This window comes from Tachypleus tridentatus, chromosome 7, assembly GCF_004210375.1.
Source record: "Tachypleus tridentatus isolate NWPU-2018 chromosome 7, ASM421037v1, whole genome shotgun sequence".
In the NCBI taxonomy this organism is placed as follows: domain Eukaryota; kingdom Metazoa; phylum Arthropoda; class Merostomata; order Xiphosura; family Limulidae; genus Tachypleus; species Tachypleus tridentatus.
The window spans coordinates 42629904-42651767 of record NC_134831.1 but is presented as its reverse complement, the minus strand read 5'-3'; the positions used below and the strand labels follow the sequence as shown (position 1 = coordinate 42651767).

Sequence of the window (21864 nt, the reverse complement as noted above, 5' to 3'; positions counted from 1 at the left end):
TGAGATTTCCCTTCACTGAAACTAAAACACCCTAGACCATTATTCCTCCACCACAAACTTCACAGTTTGCACTATGCATTCAGGCAGGTAGCATTATCCTGGCATCTGCCAAGCCCAAATTTGTCCATCAGACTGCCGGATACTGAAGTGTGATTCATCACTCCAGAGAACATGTTTCCACTGCTCCAGAGTCCAGTGGCAGTGTGCTTTATACCACTCCAGCTGATACTTGGCATTGCGCATGGTGGTCATAGGCTTGTGTATGGCTGCCTGGCCATAGAAACCCATTTCATGAAGCTCCTGACAAATAGTTCTTGTGCTGACATTGCTTCCAGAAGTAGTTTGGAACTTGGTAATGAGTGTTGCAACTGTGGAAAGATGATTTCTATGTGCTTCAGAATTCGGCAGTCCCATTCTGTGAGCTTGTGTGGCCTGCTGCTTTGTGACTGAGCTGTTGTTGTTCCTAACCATTTTCACTTTGCAATAACAGCACTTACAGTTCACCGGGGCACTGCTAACAGGGCAGAAATTTGACAACCTGACTTGTTGGAAAAGTGGCATCCTATGACAGTGTCACGTTGAAAGTCACTGAGCTCTTAAGTACGATCTGTTTTACTACCAATGTTTGTCTGTAGAGATTGTATGGCTGTATGCTTGATTTTATGCAGCTTTCATCAATGGGTGTGGCTGAAATAGCTGAACCTACTAATTGGAAGGAGTGTCCACATACTTTTGGCCATATAGTGTATATGCAACTAATTTGACCTTGTATTCATGTTTTCCCAAGAAATCATCTCTTTCTCAATGTCAGTTGGCACACTTTATGAGGTACAGAGAAGCTTTTTGCAGTGGGTTAACATCAGACGTTCCTTATGTTGGATTTTATGTCCACCTAATGTTGTATCATTGCTTCTTTCTTTATCTCTGGAGGTAATTTTCCAACTTTTATCCCTAAATCAGATTAGATTATTGTAACTGTAGAAGAATTGTAGATCAACATTTTTCAAGGCTCTCCATTAACTGCTCTTTTTAAATATGGACTTTTGTATCTCATTTAGTGTATGTGGAATATTCCCAAGAGAACTTTGTCCCATAAGTCAAGCTAATTCCTGTTTTCTGATGTCTGGTTAGCCATTTGTTATTCTCTAGATCTGGTTGGGCTCAAAAATTCATCCTGAGTCTCAAAAATAAATGTACGTTTTTGAATAGCAGTAATTCGTGTGTGTGTGTAATATATGAGAAAGAGGTTATGTTGAGCTAATAATTCTCATACGTTAGGTGTCTATGACTTGTTGGCAGTAAATTTGATAACAAATGAACAGCATGCACTCCACTTGTTTGTGAAATATGTTCAAAACAAATTAAGCATATATATAAAAGTTCATATATATCATAGTTGCATTTTAAATACTATATAGTTCTCTTCTTGATGTCAAAATTCCTTCCTTTTTTTCTTTTATCACTGCCATATCATGTGTAATTCACTTCAGCTGCCTTGTGAGTTACTGCAGTTGTATTCTGAACTTTGATACTTGTCTGCTTTATTGATTTAGGATTACGTAGAGTGAACATCATCTGCTTGTTATCAAAGTCCACACTAGCAGGTTCAATTACTTTAGAACATCTTTTGGTGTGAAGCAAATTATACTCCTAAAATGTCAAAAAACTCTCTTTCCCATGGTTTTACTTTTTAGCTCTCTTCCTGCTCTCAGTTTGTCTTCTCATCTGGTTGGCTATTTATAACTTTCACAAAGGCATTCTTAAAATCTCTGAAGCCTCAGCATCAGTAACTTACAAGCACAACCTCCAATAAGTCTTCTTTTAATTCTTACTATAAAAAAACTAAATCATGAAATTTTAACTTAATTAATACTACCTACACCAAACAGTCTTTTATACTTGATACTTGGAGTATTCTCTTTGTTATCTTAACAGCTGACAAATCCTCACATTCTAACTTCTCTTTTGCAGGTATCTTTTCAGAGAAATTCTAATTTCCAACAAGCTTTTGCCTCCACTTCCTGGCAATATTTCCTTACAAGTTATTCTTGAAACACTTGTTTTATGTTTTTACCTCCATTTTTTGTAATTTGTTATCTAATCAGTTCTTTTAGCTTTTCTAGGCTATCGTCAGAGTGAGCTAATTTTAACGTTACTCAATCTGACAATCCCCTTCAAGGTGGTGTCTTTAATTGTTTATCTGTGATCTTTTATCACCAACTACAGAGCTTCTTCTAAAAATGTATGCATACTTGTTGCATCAATCTAATTTTCATATCCTTATCTGTTATATATTTGTAAATTAGTTATGACTAAACGAGTTCATTTCACTAGGGCCAAGATGATAAAATATTTGGGCAAGCCTTTCCAAAATTTTCTGTAAGTTTGGGTGAGATCATTTTTATTTTCTGCCATACCCTGTTCCAGAATGTTGCTTTGGATACTTCTTTCTGGTTTATCACCCCAAACCTGTTGGATAAGATGGATATTAATGCTTGATAGCCCTTATGGTTCTTAGTTGGAAGGTGTTAAAGCTAGTAACTAGTTAGCAGGATGGACAGTCTTTGTTGTTCACCATTCAATTCATTCATACTATAAATGATTTCATTTAAGCCTTATATATCTCCTATGTTACTTTCTTATCATATTCTGTTGGATTTTCTATTGGTTTATGTTAAACTGGCAAACCAGATTCTCAAACTAAATGTAGTAGTACCATATGGAATAGTCCAGGAAGATCATTCAGTAACAGATGGTACAGCAGTTATCATAATAGGTGTAGACCAAATTAGCTCTCCAATAAGTAATGTAGAATGAAGTATATTTGGCTTAATTTTTGGAATTAATCATTCATTTTCCAGAAATTTTTCTGCCACTAAAGTTTTCTTCTTGATGTCTTTCTTTACTTCATTCATGCCCTTTTGTACTTCATAAATCTTGTAATTAGAGCCTTTCAGTGTATTTTCAGTCATTGTTGTAATCTGTACATCAACCATAGCTTCCTCAACGTGATCTTCAATTGAATTAGTTTTATTTGTAACTCTTCTGTAAATAGTATATCTTCTTTTTTCCTGTACAATACTGTACCTTTTCTAATGTAACAACTTTCTCAATGATTGCTGTCTTTATATGCACAGATTTTTGCTTGCCACTAACCTTGCACTCCTACTTATCTCCACATGCTTGCACATGGCACAGCCACATTGTAGGATGTGATAACCCTCCCCCAATAGAAATGTGATACACCCTTTGTGCACTGCTGACTCCCTTTTTACCATAAAATCCAGTCGCTATATATCAATTTGGCACTGTAGCATTCAAATGTATAGATTGCATGTACTTTGTACATTATTTTTCATTCATTTCGAACTTCATTTTCCTTCACCTTCATTCATTTGTCGTTGTTTTTTTTACTTTTTTTTATTACTAATTTATTTTCCAAGCAAACTTATCTGAGGATTATATGGCCCACTCTTTTCTTAAAATGAACTCTTAGTTTATTGTTACTACATCTTCTCTCATCACTGATACTATGGTTCAACAATTTGTTGTTACTGTGGCACAAAGGAAGTTTTGGCCATATTGTGCCATGAAATTAAGTTGTTTGTGGCATGAGAGTTCTGAACCTTGACCAGTTTTCCTATTCTTGAAGAAAGCTAGCTAGAGTGATGAGGATTTTGACAGCCATTTCCTGCCTTCTTCCTTTGCCAAGCAGTCTTGATCTATGCCTTCATCAATATTCCTGGACATTGTGACACTTTTTTTTTTTTTTTTTACATTTTATCATTATACCCTCTATCTTATGACCCATCCCTTTCACATAGTACCCCTTCCTCTGAGTATTTAGTTCTCTCTTTTCACAATATCAGGGTCTGTACTACTTGTTACATGGATCAGTTTGCCTCTTACTCTGATACTCATGCTTTAAAATATAACCGTTCTGCAGCTCTGTTTCTCAATTCTTAACACTTGGAATTGTTAACTTAGGTTTGGGGTGCAGACCCTGCTACCTCCCTTTGTTTTTCCCAGGCCCAGTTCTCCCATCTCCATTTGACCCTCACCACTCTTTTCTTATGAAGGTTTTTCAACAAAACCCACTTTCCAACCTTTTTCCATGTTAGTGCATTTTTTTCTCTGCCTTTTCCCTCCACATGTTTGTGATTTATGTTTGTCTCCTTTTCTATATCTGTCTGTTTTGGAGAATCTACTGGATTTGTTGGAACCTCCTGTAGAGGCTGCTTAACAGCATGATTCTCCTTCCTCCCTCATCACTTGACTGTTGAGGCCTTCTGCTCCTGTCCCTGTCTCTCTCCCTTAGTTGTGCCTTCGTCATAGGTTTCAATGACAACACAAAACGTTATTCATTACCAACCTTCATGTAAGCAGTAGTTCTGGTGACTATTTGATGGGTGTGGATCCCATTGGGGCCAGATTGTCAAGGTTCACCTCTCTTTAGCATGTCTTCACCTCCAGGTCTTGTGAGAAGATCTCTCAATTCATTTTCTCACCCCTCCTCCTCAGGATTCCCTTTCCCATCAGCATCTTTTTGAGGTGGTTCAGAATTTACTTTTCAAGGAGGCTATCTAGCTCATCAGCCACCCTACTTTGGGGTTCTGTTTCTGGTTGTTCATCATTCCCAAGAACACTGGAGACTGGCATCCTATATAGACTTTCCATTTTGAACCATTATATAGACCTTTCTCACTTCATCTTGGAGCCTTTCCTGTCATGTTGATGGGCTTTTACTCCAGGTCTGTGTGTTTGTGGGGTGTCTTTGGATGGCTGATATTGGTTGTGTACTAGGTCTGCATGCATGTGCTGGCCTGAATTGTAAGAACAGAAGTCCTTTTTCTCTTCTGGTTCTTTGGCTTAAGTGGAAACATTTGGGATGCTTTTCATATCATGGCCCAGATGCTCCATTCCTGCTGAAGTTGGTCTTCCAGTTATGGTCTGATGTGTCTTAGCTGCTATACATGATTTACATGTCCACTTTCTTAGATCTGCTTCTTTCCATCCTTTTTTGCAACTATTCTCACTACAAGCACTGGACACTTTCGAAAGGATGATAATCTGGGTAACTGAACTGGTCACTTCTTTTCAAGGTGCAATTCTAGAGGAGGTAAGGTACTACATTGAAAGTTAATGTTTTTGACACTGAAAATGTATTTCTGATGGATACTTACCTCCTTTCACACTTCCAACATGCTCTCCCCCTTTCTGGTGTGTATTCTTTGTCTAATTTCAAGGTGATTATTGGATTCTGCAATATAGAGGGGTCAGCTGCTCTCGAAGGGTGTGTCATACTCATATTTGTAAAAGTTTGTCACATGCTGCAGTGTAGCTGTGCCACATGTTGAGGTATGCAAGCAAAGAATTGTGCTTCTAGAGGGCAGTAATCATAAAAAAAAGCTATGTGAGAGGAGGAGGTATTTAATGCAAATACATTTTCAATGGAGGAAAATGTTAACTTTAAATTCATATTACTTTCTCCTAATTTTGTCTCTCTCTACTTGGTTGTGTTTTAAGTATATATATATATATATATCTTCTTTCTTTTTCTTGTTTAAATTGTTTGCGTTTGTTCTTTTTTTCCATTATTTTGTCATGACTAGCAAATTTCTTGTCTCATTCTGTGACTTTGTGATTATTTTGAATGAAAATTGAAGTATAATCAAAAGTCTTTTATTTTCACTAAAATATCCTAATTTCTGACATCAGTGTTATAACATTGTTCTTTTCATGGTGTGTTTGAGTTTCTGCCAAAAATAATTTGAAGTCCATTCTTCATAAACAGTAATGTATTTTTGCTGTGATGTAATGTATTTTGGCCATGATTACCAAGCATTATCTTTCCATTAGGTGTAAAATAGGATATTAGTTTACAACTTTCATTTCTTATAGTCAGTATGTTGTACATGATTAGGTCCATTAAGCTAGTTTTTAGTTGTGACCTATGTTGATTTGTGTATATTCTGGAGAAATTGTTGAAAGTGTTTTTATACATATTTTATAGTATACATTATCATTATTGTAATTTAAGAAAGTATTGTTTCTGTTATTACTTTTTCTTCCTTGTATCGGAATATCCAGTTTACGTGTGTAGATTATATGGAAGACTGATAGTAAACTAATAATACTTTCAGAGCCTGTCGCTTAAAAAAAAAGGCTCAGCATGAAGCTAACAAACTGAAACTTTATGGACTTCAGGAGGAACACAGTGAGTACAAAAGTTTCTTACCTTTAATATTAAACATGTCTTGACAACTGAAACAACTTTTATTAACATTTTCCAAGTCTGTAATGTTTAGGAATGAATCTACAACTAAAGTTTCCTGGGCTTCTGCAAGTAAAATTACTCTCTTAGCCACAATTTTAGGTTGCCAAAAACTGTGTGGTGCGTGACTTTTAATATGCATCAATTCCATCTAATAAAAAATAGTTGTAATTATGTGAAAATCTAGAAGACATTAAGTTTTGTACTATTTTTTTATTCACCAGCAATCTTCCCTGCCAAAAAAAAAAAAAAATAAACATGATAAAGAGGAAAATAGATACATTTCTCAAAATAACACAGAAATAAAAAAAAACTTAAAACTAGAATATGGTAGCATGACTAGTAAGTAGATAAATTCAATGGCAGCTCTTCAGCCAAATCATTCTCAACAGAAGATGTGGTAGAAGTTGACACCTGAGGTTCTGAAGCACATTTCTTCAACAGGGAATAGTACCCACATCTGTCTTTGTGAGTGACCCAGTATCTGAATGCAGAGTCAAAGTTAAAATGATCTAAAGGTTTGAACTCCATGGATAAGTTCAGTAACATTTCTGTCTTAGCATCTGTTTTGATGCTGTTGTACCTGCTAATTTCCTGCTCACAGTCAGCAGATGTAACTGGAATTATTAATCTAATTGCTGCAAGCTGAGACAGATTTGGAAAAGTTTGATGGGTCTGGTGGATGTATTCCTTGTAAAAGCTCTTCATGTTTCTGTTTTTGTGAGCATCCTGTTACATTATGTTCCTTAGTAGCAGCCATTCAGTCAGTGCCTCATCCTCATTGACGAAAGGAGAGAAGTGCTGAATGAGTTTCTTCAGTTCATCCTCATCAACTACTGCTCTGCTGTGACATGGGCTAAATATTGAAAAAAATGACATGATGTTAGTGTCTGGGAATGCTACTTGTATGTAGTCTTGTGACCACCTCTTCAACAAATGACTCAGCAGCTGATCTGTACTTTTCACGTTGTTTATCAATATATTTAATGTCATGGCCTCTGTAAGAAGTGTAACCACTGGCATCAGGAGCTTGTGGGAGTTCCTTTACTGCAGTCTGTGTGTAAGGACCAGGGATGTGTACCAGCGACTAAATTGACCCATCAATAATTGCTTTAGCCTGATCATAAGATAAATCAGCTCTCTGTAGAGATCTTGACAAAAGTCCAAGAATGCTAACAGCGTCAGCCAAAAAATGTGTCATCATGACAAAGCTGTAACATGACATTTGCTGAACTAGACCATGTAGCAAGGCTCGGCCTGGAGTACCACGTTCCATTGCTACAACCTGCAGGCAGCTTATCACAGATGCAATACAGTTGACTAGTGCTTGGACGGAATCATTAAAAGAGAGCCATCTTGTTGCTTTTCTCTCCATGCAATGCTCTCTTTCAGAACCCAACACAACTTGGGAGAATATTTCAGGCTTTTTGCAAACTTTTTCAAAACTGAAATGTACTTCACAAGGTATGGCACCTGGTTTTCTGCCTTTTCAGCTGCCAACTGTAATCTGTGTGCCAAACAATGACTTGTTATTATCCAGGGCCATTCCTCCTTACATTTTGTAGCAACACCTGTTTTTATTCCCACCATGACATTTGCACCATCAGTTGCAAGTCCAACCAAGTCAACATCAAACAATCCTTGATCTGCCATTGCTGAGTGCATTGTGTTGTAGATAGTATCAGCCCCAGTGTTGGTCAGCTCATGCACAGCAAGGAATTGACTTGTAACCTCACCTAATGATGAAAGATACCTGATATAAATTATCAGTATAGAGGTGTTTCCTGCATCAATTGCTTCATCTGCTTCAAGAGCAAAAAATGGGAAAGGCAATGCCCGAAAGTCTGCCTGCATTTCTTCCTGAACTACATGATTTAGGGCACTGTACATATCATTCAGAGACTGGCTGTGAGTGTATATGAAGCTCTCTGTTCCACTTTGTGACTGAGTCTGTAGTTTCTTTGGAGAGGTCACTCCCTGTTAAAAAAATATACAAGAACTTGTGTTTTGAAATAAGACCACCAATTAAAGTAATAAACAAAGATATTTGGGAGAGTTGGCTTGCTACTTAATTTTTGATAGATATTTTCAAAATGTTTCACTTTTAGAAAATTGTCAAATTGCCTTTTGTTTTAAGAAAATACTGTAGAAAACAGAAAATATCTTAATAATACTAGAATGAAGAATATTCTTACATTGAATGCTTGTAGTGAAAGGAGGGAATGAAACTTCACATTTGGGATGGCTTCCTTTCCTTATACAAGCAATGTGGCCATCTGTGCCTGAATGCCACCTTTACACTCCACATACACATTCACAGCAGCAGTTGACATGTCCTTCTTCAAAACTTGTGATGCCACTGCACTGCGATGAGTTTCTGACCATGCATGCTTCACCAAGTCGTCTTTTTTAGGCTTAGTAGCAGTTTTCCTAGTGGTAGCATATGTCTTCTTGTTGTCCCTGCATAATTTGCAATGAAATGTATTTTGTCAGGAAACATGTTCCAGCCAAGGAAGCTGTGAAAATCAAGTTTCTTAAACAACTTCGTGAAAATCGCAGGTATATTTTCTTTTTACACTGACAGTCTGATGACTGCTGCAAGCTTCAGTTTCTTCAGCCCCCCAGTGGCTCAGCGGTATGTCTGTGGACTTGCGCTAAAAACTGGGTTTCGATACCTGTGGTGGGCATAGTACAGATAGCCCAATGTGTAGCTTTGTTCTTAATTCAAAACAACAGTTTCTTCAGAGCTGTCTTTTCTTTTGGAAGTGGATTTCCCACCATTAGTTGATGTTGTTGCTTCAATCTTCTTTTGAAAAAAACTATATCTAGCTGTTTAGATGTCTTTTTATCTGATCTAGGAGTTGTCATGATCTCAATTCAAACACATATCAAATGAAACTTAGGATTTCCACTTTCATACATACCATATGTTGGTTTGATGAAAGTCAGGTTTTCTCTGATTACTGTTTATGTACCACGGGCAGAATCAAACATGCAGCATAAGAAATGAAAATAAAAAAAATCATTAGCACAGTTGAATAATATTTTTTTTAATTAATTTGTTGGTTGTCATATCCCTGAAATCATTAATATACATATATAAAGAAATATAGATTACAGTCAGTGGTAGGTTTTAGTATTTGAGTGTTTTCTATGGTTATGTGATGTTTATTTGACTTGCAGTGTTCAAAAAACATGTGAAGGTGACTTATTATGTTCTTTGAATCTGGTTTCTATTTTTCTACTTGTTTCTCCAATATAAAAGTCATGGCAGTTATCACATTGTATAAATAACGTTGGTGTGGTGTTTGTCAGTGTAGTTTTTACATAGTATAGACCTCATTTTTGTGCCCGGGTTTTGAATAAATTTGGTATTAACTGGAATGTCATATTTTGTTACTAGTTTTTCCAAATGTTGGTTATTTTTCTGCTGATGTCGGGAATATATAGTATGCAGCAGTTTATGGTTTCATGATTTTTTCATTCGTGAGATATATTTACTTTTGTTGGTTGATTTTGCATTCTTTCTAGGTGTGTGTATAATGTTTTCTACAGATGTGATAACTGCCACGACTTCTATATTGGAGAAACAAGTAGAAAAATGGAAACCAGATTCAAAGAACATAAAAAGTCACCTTCACACATTTTTGAACACTGCAGGTCAAATAAACATAACATAACCATAGAAAACACTCAAATACTAAATAAAGAAACAAATGCAAAATTAAAGAAGCCTTACTTATACAACAACTTAAACCCAAAATAAACCAATACAAAGGAACACCTTTATACCTGTATTAAAAGTAATAAAATAAATAATATAAAATTATATATTCAAACATCTAACACTGCCCTCCACATTCTAACACTCAGTTACACAACTCTTTCCAAACATGTGGTCAGCTTCCAGTCAGTTACCTTTTTCTTTCTTTGTGAACCTGACGATGCCCGAAGGTCGAAACATTGTTCACTCCTCTACGTAAAATATTTTCTCAACCCAAACAAGCCATTTTTTACATATATAAATTTCTCTACAAGTGGGTTTTCTCTACATCACTGAAAGCTGTTAAGATTGAAACTTGAGCAAAATAAATAAAGTAAAACCATCCAAGACCGAAAAATTATTATCTTTCGCCACTGTGGCGAAACCAACACTAGATTTTTAGCCACAGGCTTTCTTTTTGCCAGTGGTGATGTGGCTAATGGCTAGCGGAAGCCTATGTTTCATACGTCAGAAATTTACACCACAAATCGTGTGCTGTACCCATCCCTAAAAAGATCATGCAACAGTGATAGATATACAATCAATTGAATACTCAATAAAACATCTTTTATTAAGCTAGTTATTTAATTGGAATTTTTCCTATACACGCTTCTTACTGTTTTATGCTTTCCTGTATAGGTGTTTATGTATTACCAATTTTGTTTACCAGTATTTAAAGATCCATGTCATTTAGCCAACTAATTATCGAAACAATTTCAAATTTAACTTTTATATTTTTGTATGTTTTTGATAAACATCAAAATCTGTCATATCCTTTACACCATTAACAAATGCTTGCATTTAATTTTAACAGTGAAATAATTTGTCAAATAACATGTCTTGATTTACACTCAACCTAGCCACTGACAGATATTTATCCAACTTTAAGCACAATAATTTAGTCACCTATCTTTTACACTTGAGAAAACAAATCCAAAACTAAGCTTTTCTTTGTACAATCAGCTTCTAAAAGCAAGATATCACTTTAGGAGTCTATATGTACGTTATTTTCAGTTGAGCTTTTGGGAATTGGGAGACAGAATTTCTAAGAAGTATTTACTTAAGTTTTTTAACATATTAAACTCAGTATGTCATTTTAAAAATAAGTGTTAATTTGTGCCAACAAAAAAGTATGAAAAAGCTGTTTAAAATCTTTAGCAACTTTCTTTCTCTTCTAAAATAATCTAGGCCTTCTGTTCTTTCCTAAGTAACTTGTAACTTAATTGTTTTTTTGTACCTCCTGTAAAAAACAGTCCTTAAATGCTTCTATGTATGATAGATAGTAGCTTTCCATTTTTTATTTTTTTTTAATAATTGACATCTGAATTTGTAAAACCCTAAATACTTAAATTTGTTTTAAGTACAGTACATTTGGTAGTATTAACTGTATCACCATAGGTATTCTTTACTCTGCATGACCGAAGGTTTTAATGTCTTGCATTCAAAATTTTATTAAACTACTGTTTGTTCATGCTACACCATTTAGAATAGTATAAAATCTTAGCTACTAATCCATATTTTAATAATATAGAAGTTTTAAGTTCTTAGTTCTACAAGGCAATATTAAAAGAATCCCAAACTTCTGTAAGTGTGATACAAGTGACACATTTTCTCTTAGTATGTTCCCTATTTTATCCACCACCCCTCAATAATGTGTGAAATTAAATGAAAATTATTTTTTATTAAATCATCATTGCTTATACAAACCTTATTTTTTTATAGTCTTCAATGTTGTGTAGTTACTGAGTTATTGAATAGAAAATCAGGCCCCTCCTGACACAACTACTGCTACCTGTTGCATTTTCTTATATGTTTAATTGTGTATTACCTATAAACAAGAGAAAGTCAAGGTTCTTGTCTATCAAATGATGTGTAATGTTATGTTCTGTATGGTTAAATTTCAGTTTTACTGAGAGTACCAACACCTTTCCCTTGAGAAAGATAATGATTAGATTGGATGAATTTGTAATGCTCTTGTTGCATAGTTAGAAAGCCAAAAACATTTTGAGGTAAGGGAATTTGTCTATTTTATGCAGGTCATTATCTATATTGTTTGGTGAATTATTTAATCAATTAAAAAATTATTAATTGCATTACAGTCATTAGCATAACAAAATTAGGGTTAATTCTCTTTGACGATCAATAGCAAGAAAAAAAGATTGGTAAAGTATTTTATTTTGTGCTTATATCTTTATTGTTTATATATAATTATAAAAGTAACTAAAATGTAAAAAATAGAAATCCTTTTGTGTTAGTTAAGATCAGGTAAAATCAATAATTATAACGTTTCACAAGGTACACAGGCGAGCTGCACATTTCCCAAGTGATTCACAACTTATAATTGTGCAGATAGCAATTAGACAGGGTTAAGAGGGCAATAAAAACAATAAAATTTAATTATAAATAGACGTATACTGTTATGAACTTAAAGCCACTTGAGATAGATGAATGTTGTTTCATGTTACAATTTAAAGTAATTTTGTAACAACAAAAAGATTGATTTGTTTTAATGGCTACAAGGTTGGTCAAATTGATCGATTCTGTTTTAAGATAGGGTTAAGAAAGTAACAGATTAACTATAGAGTTTTACTGAAAAGAAAAAAAACGTGTGAAATGCATTTCGGAGGTTTTAGGGATTACACAAATTTGAGATTTTTGAGCTAAGGATAAGTATTTTTTTTATTTTAATATGAAAGTACTTTGCACATGGACTATTCAAAACAAATACTCAATATATTCATGGACAAATCTTTATTACAAATACTTCTATAAAGTGTATTTTTTTTGTGGGGGAAAACTTGTAATATTAGCTGAAAGACTTCCTTTGTACTCATTTAAAGTCCTTTTAAATATAATACTTTCAATATGGTGTATATATCTTCACAAAATTTGGAAGTCTTGTGTATTAATTAATGTGGTTTAACTATTTTAGTATGAGCACAGCTGATTTGATCAATTAAACCACATTTATTAATACATATAGGCTGGTTGTGGCTTATGATATTTAGATAAAAATGACACAAAAGCCCTTAATAATTTTCTATTCTCTTAATAGGTATGTATAATTCATAAACTATTAAGAATGGGTAAAATGTATTTAATTTTTACACTTTCTATTTAACTTGTCTAATAAACCTTATTTCATGTTATCAGAATGAGATAAATTAATATTTCATAAATGGAAAAGAAAAAAATTGATAGTTTTGTGGCCAATCAGAATGTTTTGGAAACATTTTAATTAAGTTAAAATTTTTTATGCAAAAGTGTTAAGATTATTCCTCACTATGAATCAGCATTTTTTACCAGGATGATGGATATCCAAGTTTGAATCACTATCTGTACATTTGCATAAAGGTTGTATCCCATCACTATCTGCATTTTGTGCACAAAGGTCAGGTGCTACAGTTCATGACTCTGCCCTTGAAACTTGCATCAGCACCATATGTGTTCAGCTAAATCATATGAGTTTTTTCTTATCACTTCCATTCCTTTGTCCTATACACACACCATTCTGGGGATGACTGGTTGCAGCTGGCACAGTCTCATCAATTGGTTGAACGTCACACTCAAATTCAACTTTGAAAAGTAACCAAGGCAGGCTTCATTGTCAAATCTAAAATATCTCTCCTCTCCCCAACACTTGTCATTCATTTAGGTATCTGTTTTTAAAGCATACTTCAATCAGGCTTGGCCAACTTCCAGTCAGCTCCACACTATGGAATAAGCAGTCCAACTCTTTTTCCTTTTCCAACTGTGCAGGAAATTGTTTTGTTTGGGGGTATATGGGCATCACTCAAATCCCTCATTCTTTTTGGAATGAGCATGCAAGATTCCTTCAGTGTGACCAATGGATCATGAACAGCAATTCACTGGATTTTTCAGTCTCTTTATTCAGGCTCATCATATTCTATATTAAGGGTGATTAGATTGGAACAATACTATGATAGGTGTTCTTCAGCCACCACCTTATCTAAAGATCCATCTCTTCACAGATGCCTTACTTCAAAGTGATGTACACATATCTCAACATTTAGAAATACAGGACCTATGGATGGATGACTTGTTAAGTTTTTTTGTCTTTTCCCAACATATCAACTAACCTCATAAGAGCTTTCCAACATATTTTTTTCTTTTCAGGAAATTCACATGAACTACTTTATCATTCAGAAGAAAACAAGTAGAAATTGATTAGAATTTTAGCATCTTGATTGACTTCTGATCAACATCTCACTTGAAGATAACTTCCATGCATTGTTAGTTTATTTTACCTTGTCTACCTCATCCGTTTCTCAGTTGACACCCATTTCTGCTCATTTGTTTCTACCCTTTTGATTAGCCACAGTTAGAAACAGGTAAGGAGAGACTTTTTACCCACCCTTTGATTCTGAACAGTTCCTATGTACAAACTTGTGGGTGATTGTTTTCTTCTTTTTATTTTCTTATTTACAAAATTTTCACATTTCCATTGTCTCTTATGACTTTACAAACTTCGAAGTTGTGTACTTACTCATCTGTCTTTTGAATTGATTTTGAACTTCTTGGTTACATTAACCCCTATGCAAACAGTTCCATCAATTTGATCAACCTTTTAACAACCATGAAACTATACATCTTATAAACCTGAATGTATTAAATATATCATTACAAAATTTAATAAGCTTTTGTAAACATTACTCGGGTGGTGTTAAAAAATTTTTTTACTAAAACAATGTCCTTGCAAAATCATTGTGTGAAAGATGATATTTCATGCTTAGAGTAAAAATACTTTCTAGTATCTTAGTTTTCATAAAGTCTTGAACCTAGGAGTAAATTACAAAGTTTTGTGGTAAATATTTGTACTTTGACTTTTATTTTCTTTACCCAAGCACAAACTGTATGAAAATTAACAAAATTAGAGAAAGTGCAAATAAGAAATTGAATCAAAATTACTTTTTTTTTATTCTGAGAATGATTGCTAATTGTATCTATGAGTTTGTTTTGTATCCTAACACTTTCAGGCCTCTACCTTTTGACAAGTAGTTTTATTTAATTGCTGTTGTTTGTACAGTGTTTGTCCATGTGCATTCCTCAAAGAAAGAGATCACGGGGAGTATTTGTTTTTAATTATTCACCTAACCTAATAAGTTGTAACTTTTACATTTTAGTTGGTTTTGAGAAAAATACATAAGAATAAATAAAAAATTACATTAAATTTAACACTTTAATATTGAGGCTTTTTGCACTTTATTTTTCAGTATTGATTGTCAAAAAATAATATAACTTTCAAATATGCATTTCAGGACACAAAATATATCAGGTACTAGAATAGAATAATCAGAAACTACTACATAACTAACTTTCTAACTAACCAGTATGTAGGTTAAAATACTTTCATTGCTGTGTGGAACAGTGTCTTTAAACATGTCAAATTCTCATTGTAAGTTACAACTTTTACAACTAAAACACTTCAGCATGTGTTATAGATATATGAATGTTTCATTTAAATTTAATAACAGATTTGTTTAGTTTATGTTGTGTGAGTGTTAAACATAGTAAGTTATTTTTAGAAGTGGTAGTTATGGCAAGTTTCCTTACACCCACCATAAAGAATTTTGGCCCTGTGTATTTGTATAGTACTTGAGACATTGGAGACAAAATGGCTCTTCTCATAACTTGAACTAGTATGGGGAACACCTTACTGCTTTATTTTTCAACCTTTTCACCAGTGTCAAGTTGTGAACCTCATTCTCAGGTCTGTCTCTTTTGTTTTGTTTTTTTAAAACTTCTCTGAATACCTGCTGATTAAACTGGTTGTGTGTCTTAGTTAATCTTTTCTTTTGTGGATAAAGAGTGCTTTAACTGCAGGAGTGTGTCTGTTTATTCGATATTACTAGTTTTCTCTTTTGAGAACCTTCCACTACAAGTACAGGACTGTGCTTTGTTTAGACCCTAAATACCTATTATGCTACCACCTCTGACATTTGACAGCTTCATAGGTACATGTGTACTTCCCAAACTGCTCCTTTAAAGTAACATATGCATAGATTGAATAATTATGAAGAGGAATGCCTACTTCATGATGTCTTCATTTGGTCTAATTGTTTGTGATACTGATCCTATCCAGTCATGTTTCCAGTGAATCAAATCCATTGATTTTACTCCAGATTTGTTTGCTCATGTTTCCATTGTATTGGTCAAGGTAATTACATTCCAGCATAAATGCTTAATTGTAATGTACCTATTGTCTTATAACTTTCTCCAGTTCCATTCTCCTTTTCCAAGTGGATATTCTGCTTTTTAAAATTTCAGAGGCAAGTCTACTTTATATGAATTTGACATTTTTGTAATTAAAATGTACTTACCTCTGAAATACATTCCCACCCTCCTTCCACAATCAGGCAGTTTGTGATTTTCCATCATGACTGTAACTTCAAAACCTGAATTTTGGTGGGAGAAAAGAGCTTATGTAAGATTTTCTAAGCATGCACAACAAGTTAGAAGGTGGGGATGGAGAATTACACTGGTTTACAAAAAAATATTTTTTGTCTGAGGCAAGAATGTGAATAGGTGTTTTTTACTAATTTGGGTGTGCTGAATTCAAATTTATAAACATTTTTGCTCTATCACCTCTAGTTTTTTGGCTTTTAAATAGTCTCATTTTAGTATATACGGAGTATATACGTGCTTATTTCAACAGTTGCAGCAGCTTATTACAGATAAAACAGGATAGATAAAGAACATTGACGGAATAAATATACTTGGATGACACAATGTACACAATTCATAGTACCGCAGACAGTTAGAAGTGTGTTTTCTTAGATGATCTGGTGTATTTTACCTCCGGGATGTCACGCAAGAGCATCCAGCAGAAGTCTCCCATCATGCTGGGGTTCCACTTGCCTTGGTAGTTGCTCTCCATCTTCGTAATGTCTTGGTGGAATCTTTCTCCGTGCTCATCACTCACTGCTCCAAGGTTTGGAGGGAAGAAGTTGAGGTGGGAATGGAGAAAATGAATTTTGAGTGACATTCTGCATCCCATATCCTCATAAGTCTTTAGCAACTTCTCAATACAGGCTTGGTAATTTGGTACGCGTGTGTTACCAAGGAAGCCACTACAGACTGACTTAAATGCTTCCCATGCTCTCAGTTCCTTTAAGGTAAGAAGCTCCTCACAATCAGTATCCTTCAGCACTTCTCAGATTTGAAGTCTGACAAAGATGCCCTCTTTGAGCTTAGCAGCACTGAGACCTGGGAACACAGTAGACAAGTGTTGGAAGGCAGCACCATTTTTGTCCATGGCCTTCACAAAATTCTTCATCAAACCAAGCTTGATGTGAAGAGGAGGAAGAAGCACCTACTTCATGTCAACCAGAGGATTCTCCTTGACGCTGTGTTCGCCAGGAACGAAAGTGCTTCTAGACCCCCAGTCTTTCTGCTTGTAATGCTGGGATACAGCTCGGCTATCCCAGAGACAGAGAAAGCAACAGTACTTTGTGAAGCCTGCTTGCATACCCATAAGAAGACCAATGACCTTGAGGTCCCCACACAGACTCCACTGGTACTGGTTGTACTTAACAGCTTCTAAAAGAAGCTCCATATTGTCATAGGACTCCTTTAGATGGACAGAGTGTGCTGTGAGAATGCTGGGATATTTATTCCCGTTGTGCAGAAGCACAGCCTTGAGACTTCGCTTGGTAGAGTCTATGAAAAGATGCCAGTCTGAAGGAATATGTGGCAAACCAAGGAAAGTGAACAAGCCAGGTACATTTGTGCAGTAGCACAACTTGTTTTCCATGTCGAAAAATGAAGCAAGGTCTTTGTTTCGATTCCTGAAACTGGTGATCCTTACATCTTCCTGGACTAGGTTCCACTGTTTAAGCCGAGAAGCCAAGAGCTCTGACTGCTGTTTTGACAGATACAAATCACGAGCAAGGTCATTCAGGTCTTCTTGCGTGATCCAGTGTGGCTCGTTGCCACTTGTTCCTGAATAAGAAGAGTCAATATCTTCGGAAGAGATTGACTTGACAGAATCTTCCCTTGGAGGCATTTCTTCATCTGATGAGGAAAGAAGATCCTTATTTACTGGAGGTGTTGGGACAGGAAGATTATCTGAATGGGGAATGGGTCTCATAGCAGATGGAAGGTTGGGATATTTGATCTTTTTTCTAGAAAATGCATTGAAACCAGTTATATTTGTTAGACAAAAATAACAATCATCTGCATGGCTTCGTGGCTCTCTCCAAACCATCGGGACTGCAAAGTTGAAAGCCGCTTTCTTGCCATTAAACCAAGCAGTTAGTCCATTGTAGCAGGGTTTACAACAGATGTGTGGAGCCCAAGATTTGTCCTGATCACCAATTTTACAGTCAAAATAATGAAAGTAGGCAGTTCTGAGGAGGGAAGTGATGGTTCGACCCTGTGCAACTGTCGTGAAGTCCCCACACACGTAGCAGAAAGAATTGGCCTTGTTGAGGCATCCTCGGTGTTTTGACGAGCTTGAAGCCATTGGAGAATCTGAAAAAAAACAAAGTAAAATTAAATCATATGTAAGGCAATAATAAGTATGTGCGTCGTTGGAAATTGTAATACAAATATATACCCAAAAGATTGTGTAACACAATTGTCGAGGGACATCAACCTCCTGCGCTGACTGCCAGTGCACTACTGGCTGTTGATTGAGATGTGTTGGCTACGCTTAACTGCCAAAATCCGTCTTGATATATAGCTATATATATAATGTAATGCTATCACTTACATTTATTGCATAATAACTAAAAAAAAGAAGACATAAGTCACACAATATTAGAAATTAACCCTGAATGCATATACGCCTTTATGTACAGTATGTGTACAAAATTTACAGTATGCATATCTAAAAAACTAGAGGTGATGAGTAAAAACGGATTTCAAATCTGAATTCAGCAACCCCAAATTAGGTTAAAACAGCTATTTTTGTGCTTGCCTCAATTTCTTTGTAAACCAGTATTATGGATAAGTTAACACATGCTCTGTTATGCATCAAGGATATTATGAACTTTAGTCACAAGTCATTTTACAGCACAATAGCAATTCAACATAAAATATTTTTTCTTCTATTTAAGAGATCATTACCCATTTGAAATTAATTTTAATTCCAAAAATTAAGGGTGATAAGTTTCAAACCCTAGTACAGGCACTGATTCAGTAAAATTATTATTTTCTTCAAGAATTGAATACTTAGGAGTGGTTTGCTTGATGATGAAGTTTGAGATCACAAAGTAAAATTTTTTTTAACTATTTTGTATATGAAGGACTACATTTTATTTTGTTTTTCTGCTGTGGTTGGGTGAAGAGTGACCTGAAATTGTCAAATAGCCTTTTATAATTTTGATCCTTTAGTATTAATTGTGTAATGTATACTGTACAGCTTCAAAACAATTCATAATTTCTTTACTGTGAGATTCCAACCATTTCAGAGTTTATTCCATCTTTGTATGCATAATATATATATATTCAGGTATTATACACAAGTTAAAGAAGTTAGGTACAGTTTGAAAGAGAAACCTTCATAGAGTCCAATTAGTAATGTGTGCATGTGTAGCAAAGATGTAAGGGAATTAATGTTGTTGAAACATATCCAGTGACAATTGTAAACATTTATATTTGGGTAAACTTTCACATATTGAATTAGTTAACTCTCACTATGGGTCAGTCAAAGTGTGCATGTCAAGACCTTTTAGATAGTTACATTAAAAATGTAATTAAACATTATTTTTCTTATTATATACAGGTAAACTTGGCATAAAAATATAGTTATGAATTAGATTTTAGTACAAGGTTTAAGTCCTTAATTTTATGAAGAAGTAATTAAAAATATTCTTCAACCTTCCCTGATATGATGAATTGTGACATTTCTTCTCCAGGTCTTCCCTCTTTAATTTATCACTCTTCTGAGAAGTAGAGTTTAACATCAATATTTTATTGTAACACAGATATTTCTAAAGCAAAGCATTTTGATATCCATCAGTCTTATTTGTTTGCAAGTCATAAGCTGGAAAATAAGACCCATTTGGTATGCCCACCTGTCACATCCTCTTTGTCAAAAATCACCATCTCTAATATTTTATACTGTATTATTTATAAGCAATAGAAAGTCAAGATTTTAGTCTATGAAACCACAAACTGTTTTCAGTACAGAGAATTGTCCATTTTGTCTGGAAAGCAGTGCATACATTATGTAATTTGATACAGTAATGTGAGCTACACATTTGCTCAGTAATTACCATTTTCTATGGTGGGATTATTAGTTTGACACAGATCAAAAGAGAGTAAAACAATAAAAATAAATACAAAGAGATGTGCACTGTTATGAATTTGAAGCTATTTAGAATAAACAATTGTAGTATCCAGTTATAAGTTTCAACTGTGCTTGAAAGAAAGAGGGTAATTTTTTATTTAAATTTTCTTGTGTTGGTTACAGAGTCAGTCAAACTGAATTACCCCATATAAAGTATAACTGAAAAATGTTTATTTATTTAGGTGGTTTTAGAGGTTACACAAGTGAAATTTAAAAATTTATAAGTTAAGAAAAATATTTTTAAACTGAACATAAATCACTTTGTACTCAAAAGAATACTTAATTTAAAAAATCTTATTTTTGTGTCCAAAAGATGTGTAATGTTTGACATATTTTGTGAAGGTATATAAAATATTATAGTGTGGAAGCTCTAGTGATCAGTTTGGGGTTATGAACTTGAAGTTGACTAAGCCCATAGCAAAATTGTTAAACTGAATTTTTGAACCACTGCATGAATTATCAGACAATAGTAAAATTGTAAATTTGTTTACTTTGAAGTTTCTGCTCTCCATTTTGAAAGTTTAACTTATATCTCAGAATTGTAGTTGCATAATAAAATCAGTATGGTAAATACTTATTTTTTTTTATTTTGTGTTTTTTTCAGGAGCACTGATGAACCTGATGTTAGAAGTGAGAAAAATGATCAGGCAAAATCTTGATATTAGTTCACAATTATCTTTCTCCTTGACTTCAAGGGTAGAGTCTATTATTTTAAGTAAAGGTAAGATAACATATCTTGCAACTCTTTTAGAGCTCCATATTCAAGCACAAACCCTTTAGTATAAGTGGAAACTTCTATGTTGGCTTGACATTTGTTAACTTGTGACTTAAAGCTTATGAGTGAACAAGTTTTATCTTATAGAGAGGCTTTGTTCATCATTGTTAAGATTTTAAACATTTGATTTGTCAGTGTTCTTAAATTGCACATTTCTTCACATGTGTCAGCTTTTTTGCAACAAGGACAAGTAAATTAATGAACTGTTTGTTTTCATTGAAGAAGTACTACAGATTACATTCTAGTTTAACTCTAGCTTCTAGCACAATTTTTAATTATTTTTTGAATATGTACTGCATAACATTTAAAATTTAATTAGACCACTTTATTATCAATATATACTCTTCAAAAAAAAAAACGCAAAAGGGATATTTTTGTTATTTTAAGCAGAAATATATGTAATAACGTTACAAGCTCAGAGTATGTGATGTTACACGTGTTAAGACACTGATTATCAGACCAAAATGACAATAAAAGTTGTGCATTTTGTAAACGGGGGAAAACATCGGATTTTTCGCCAAAACACATTCATGTCCAATAAATTTGTTTGAGAGATCTGCATGTTCTGCAAATGCAACATGTGCAAAATCCCTATAAAAGTGACGGGTTCTTGGTTTCCATAGCTCGGTGTTAAGCCACCGACACGCAATACAGTTACGCCAAGACTGACTGAAGCACAACGCAACAAGCGCCATTGGTGCGCTTGGAAGCAGGCGAATCTCGATCAGATGTTGCCA

The 21864-nt window shown here is 34.4% G+C and overlaps 1 protein-coding gene across 6 annotated transcripts in view; it reads left to right on the top strand.

The window, feature by feature from the left end:
• Positions 1-21864, top strand: part of LOC143255528 (uncharacterized) — a 57049-nt gene that overhangs the window by 19240 nt on the left and 15945 nt on the right. For 5 of the 6 annotated variants that reach the window (XM_076511346.1, XM_076511344.1, XM_076511343.1 and 2 more), the window contains exons 4-5: positions 6144-6217; positions 20957-21073. In XM_076511346.1, the coding sequence (XP_076367461.1) occupies positions 6144-6217; positions 20957-21073 (191 nt within the window). The remainder of the gene's footprint in view (positions 1-6143; positions 6218-20956; positions 21074-21864) is intronic. The other variant, XM_076511347.1, reaches the window with a different exon arrangement.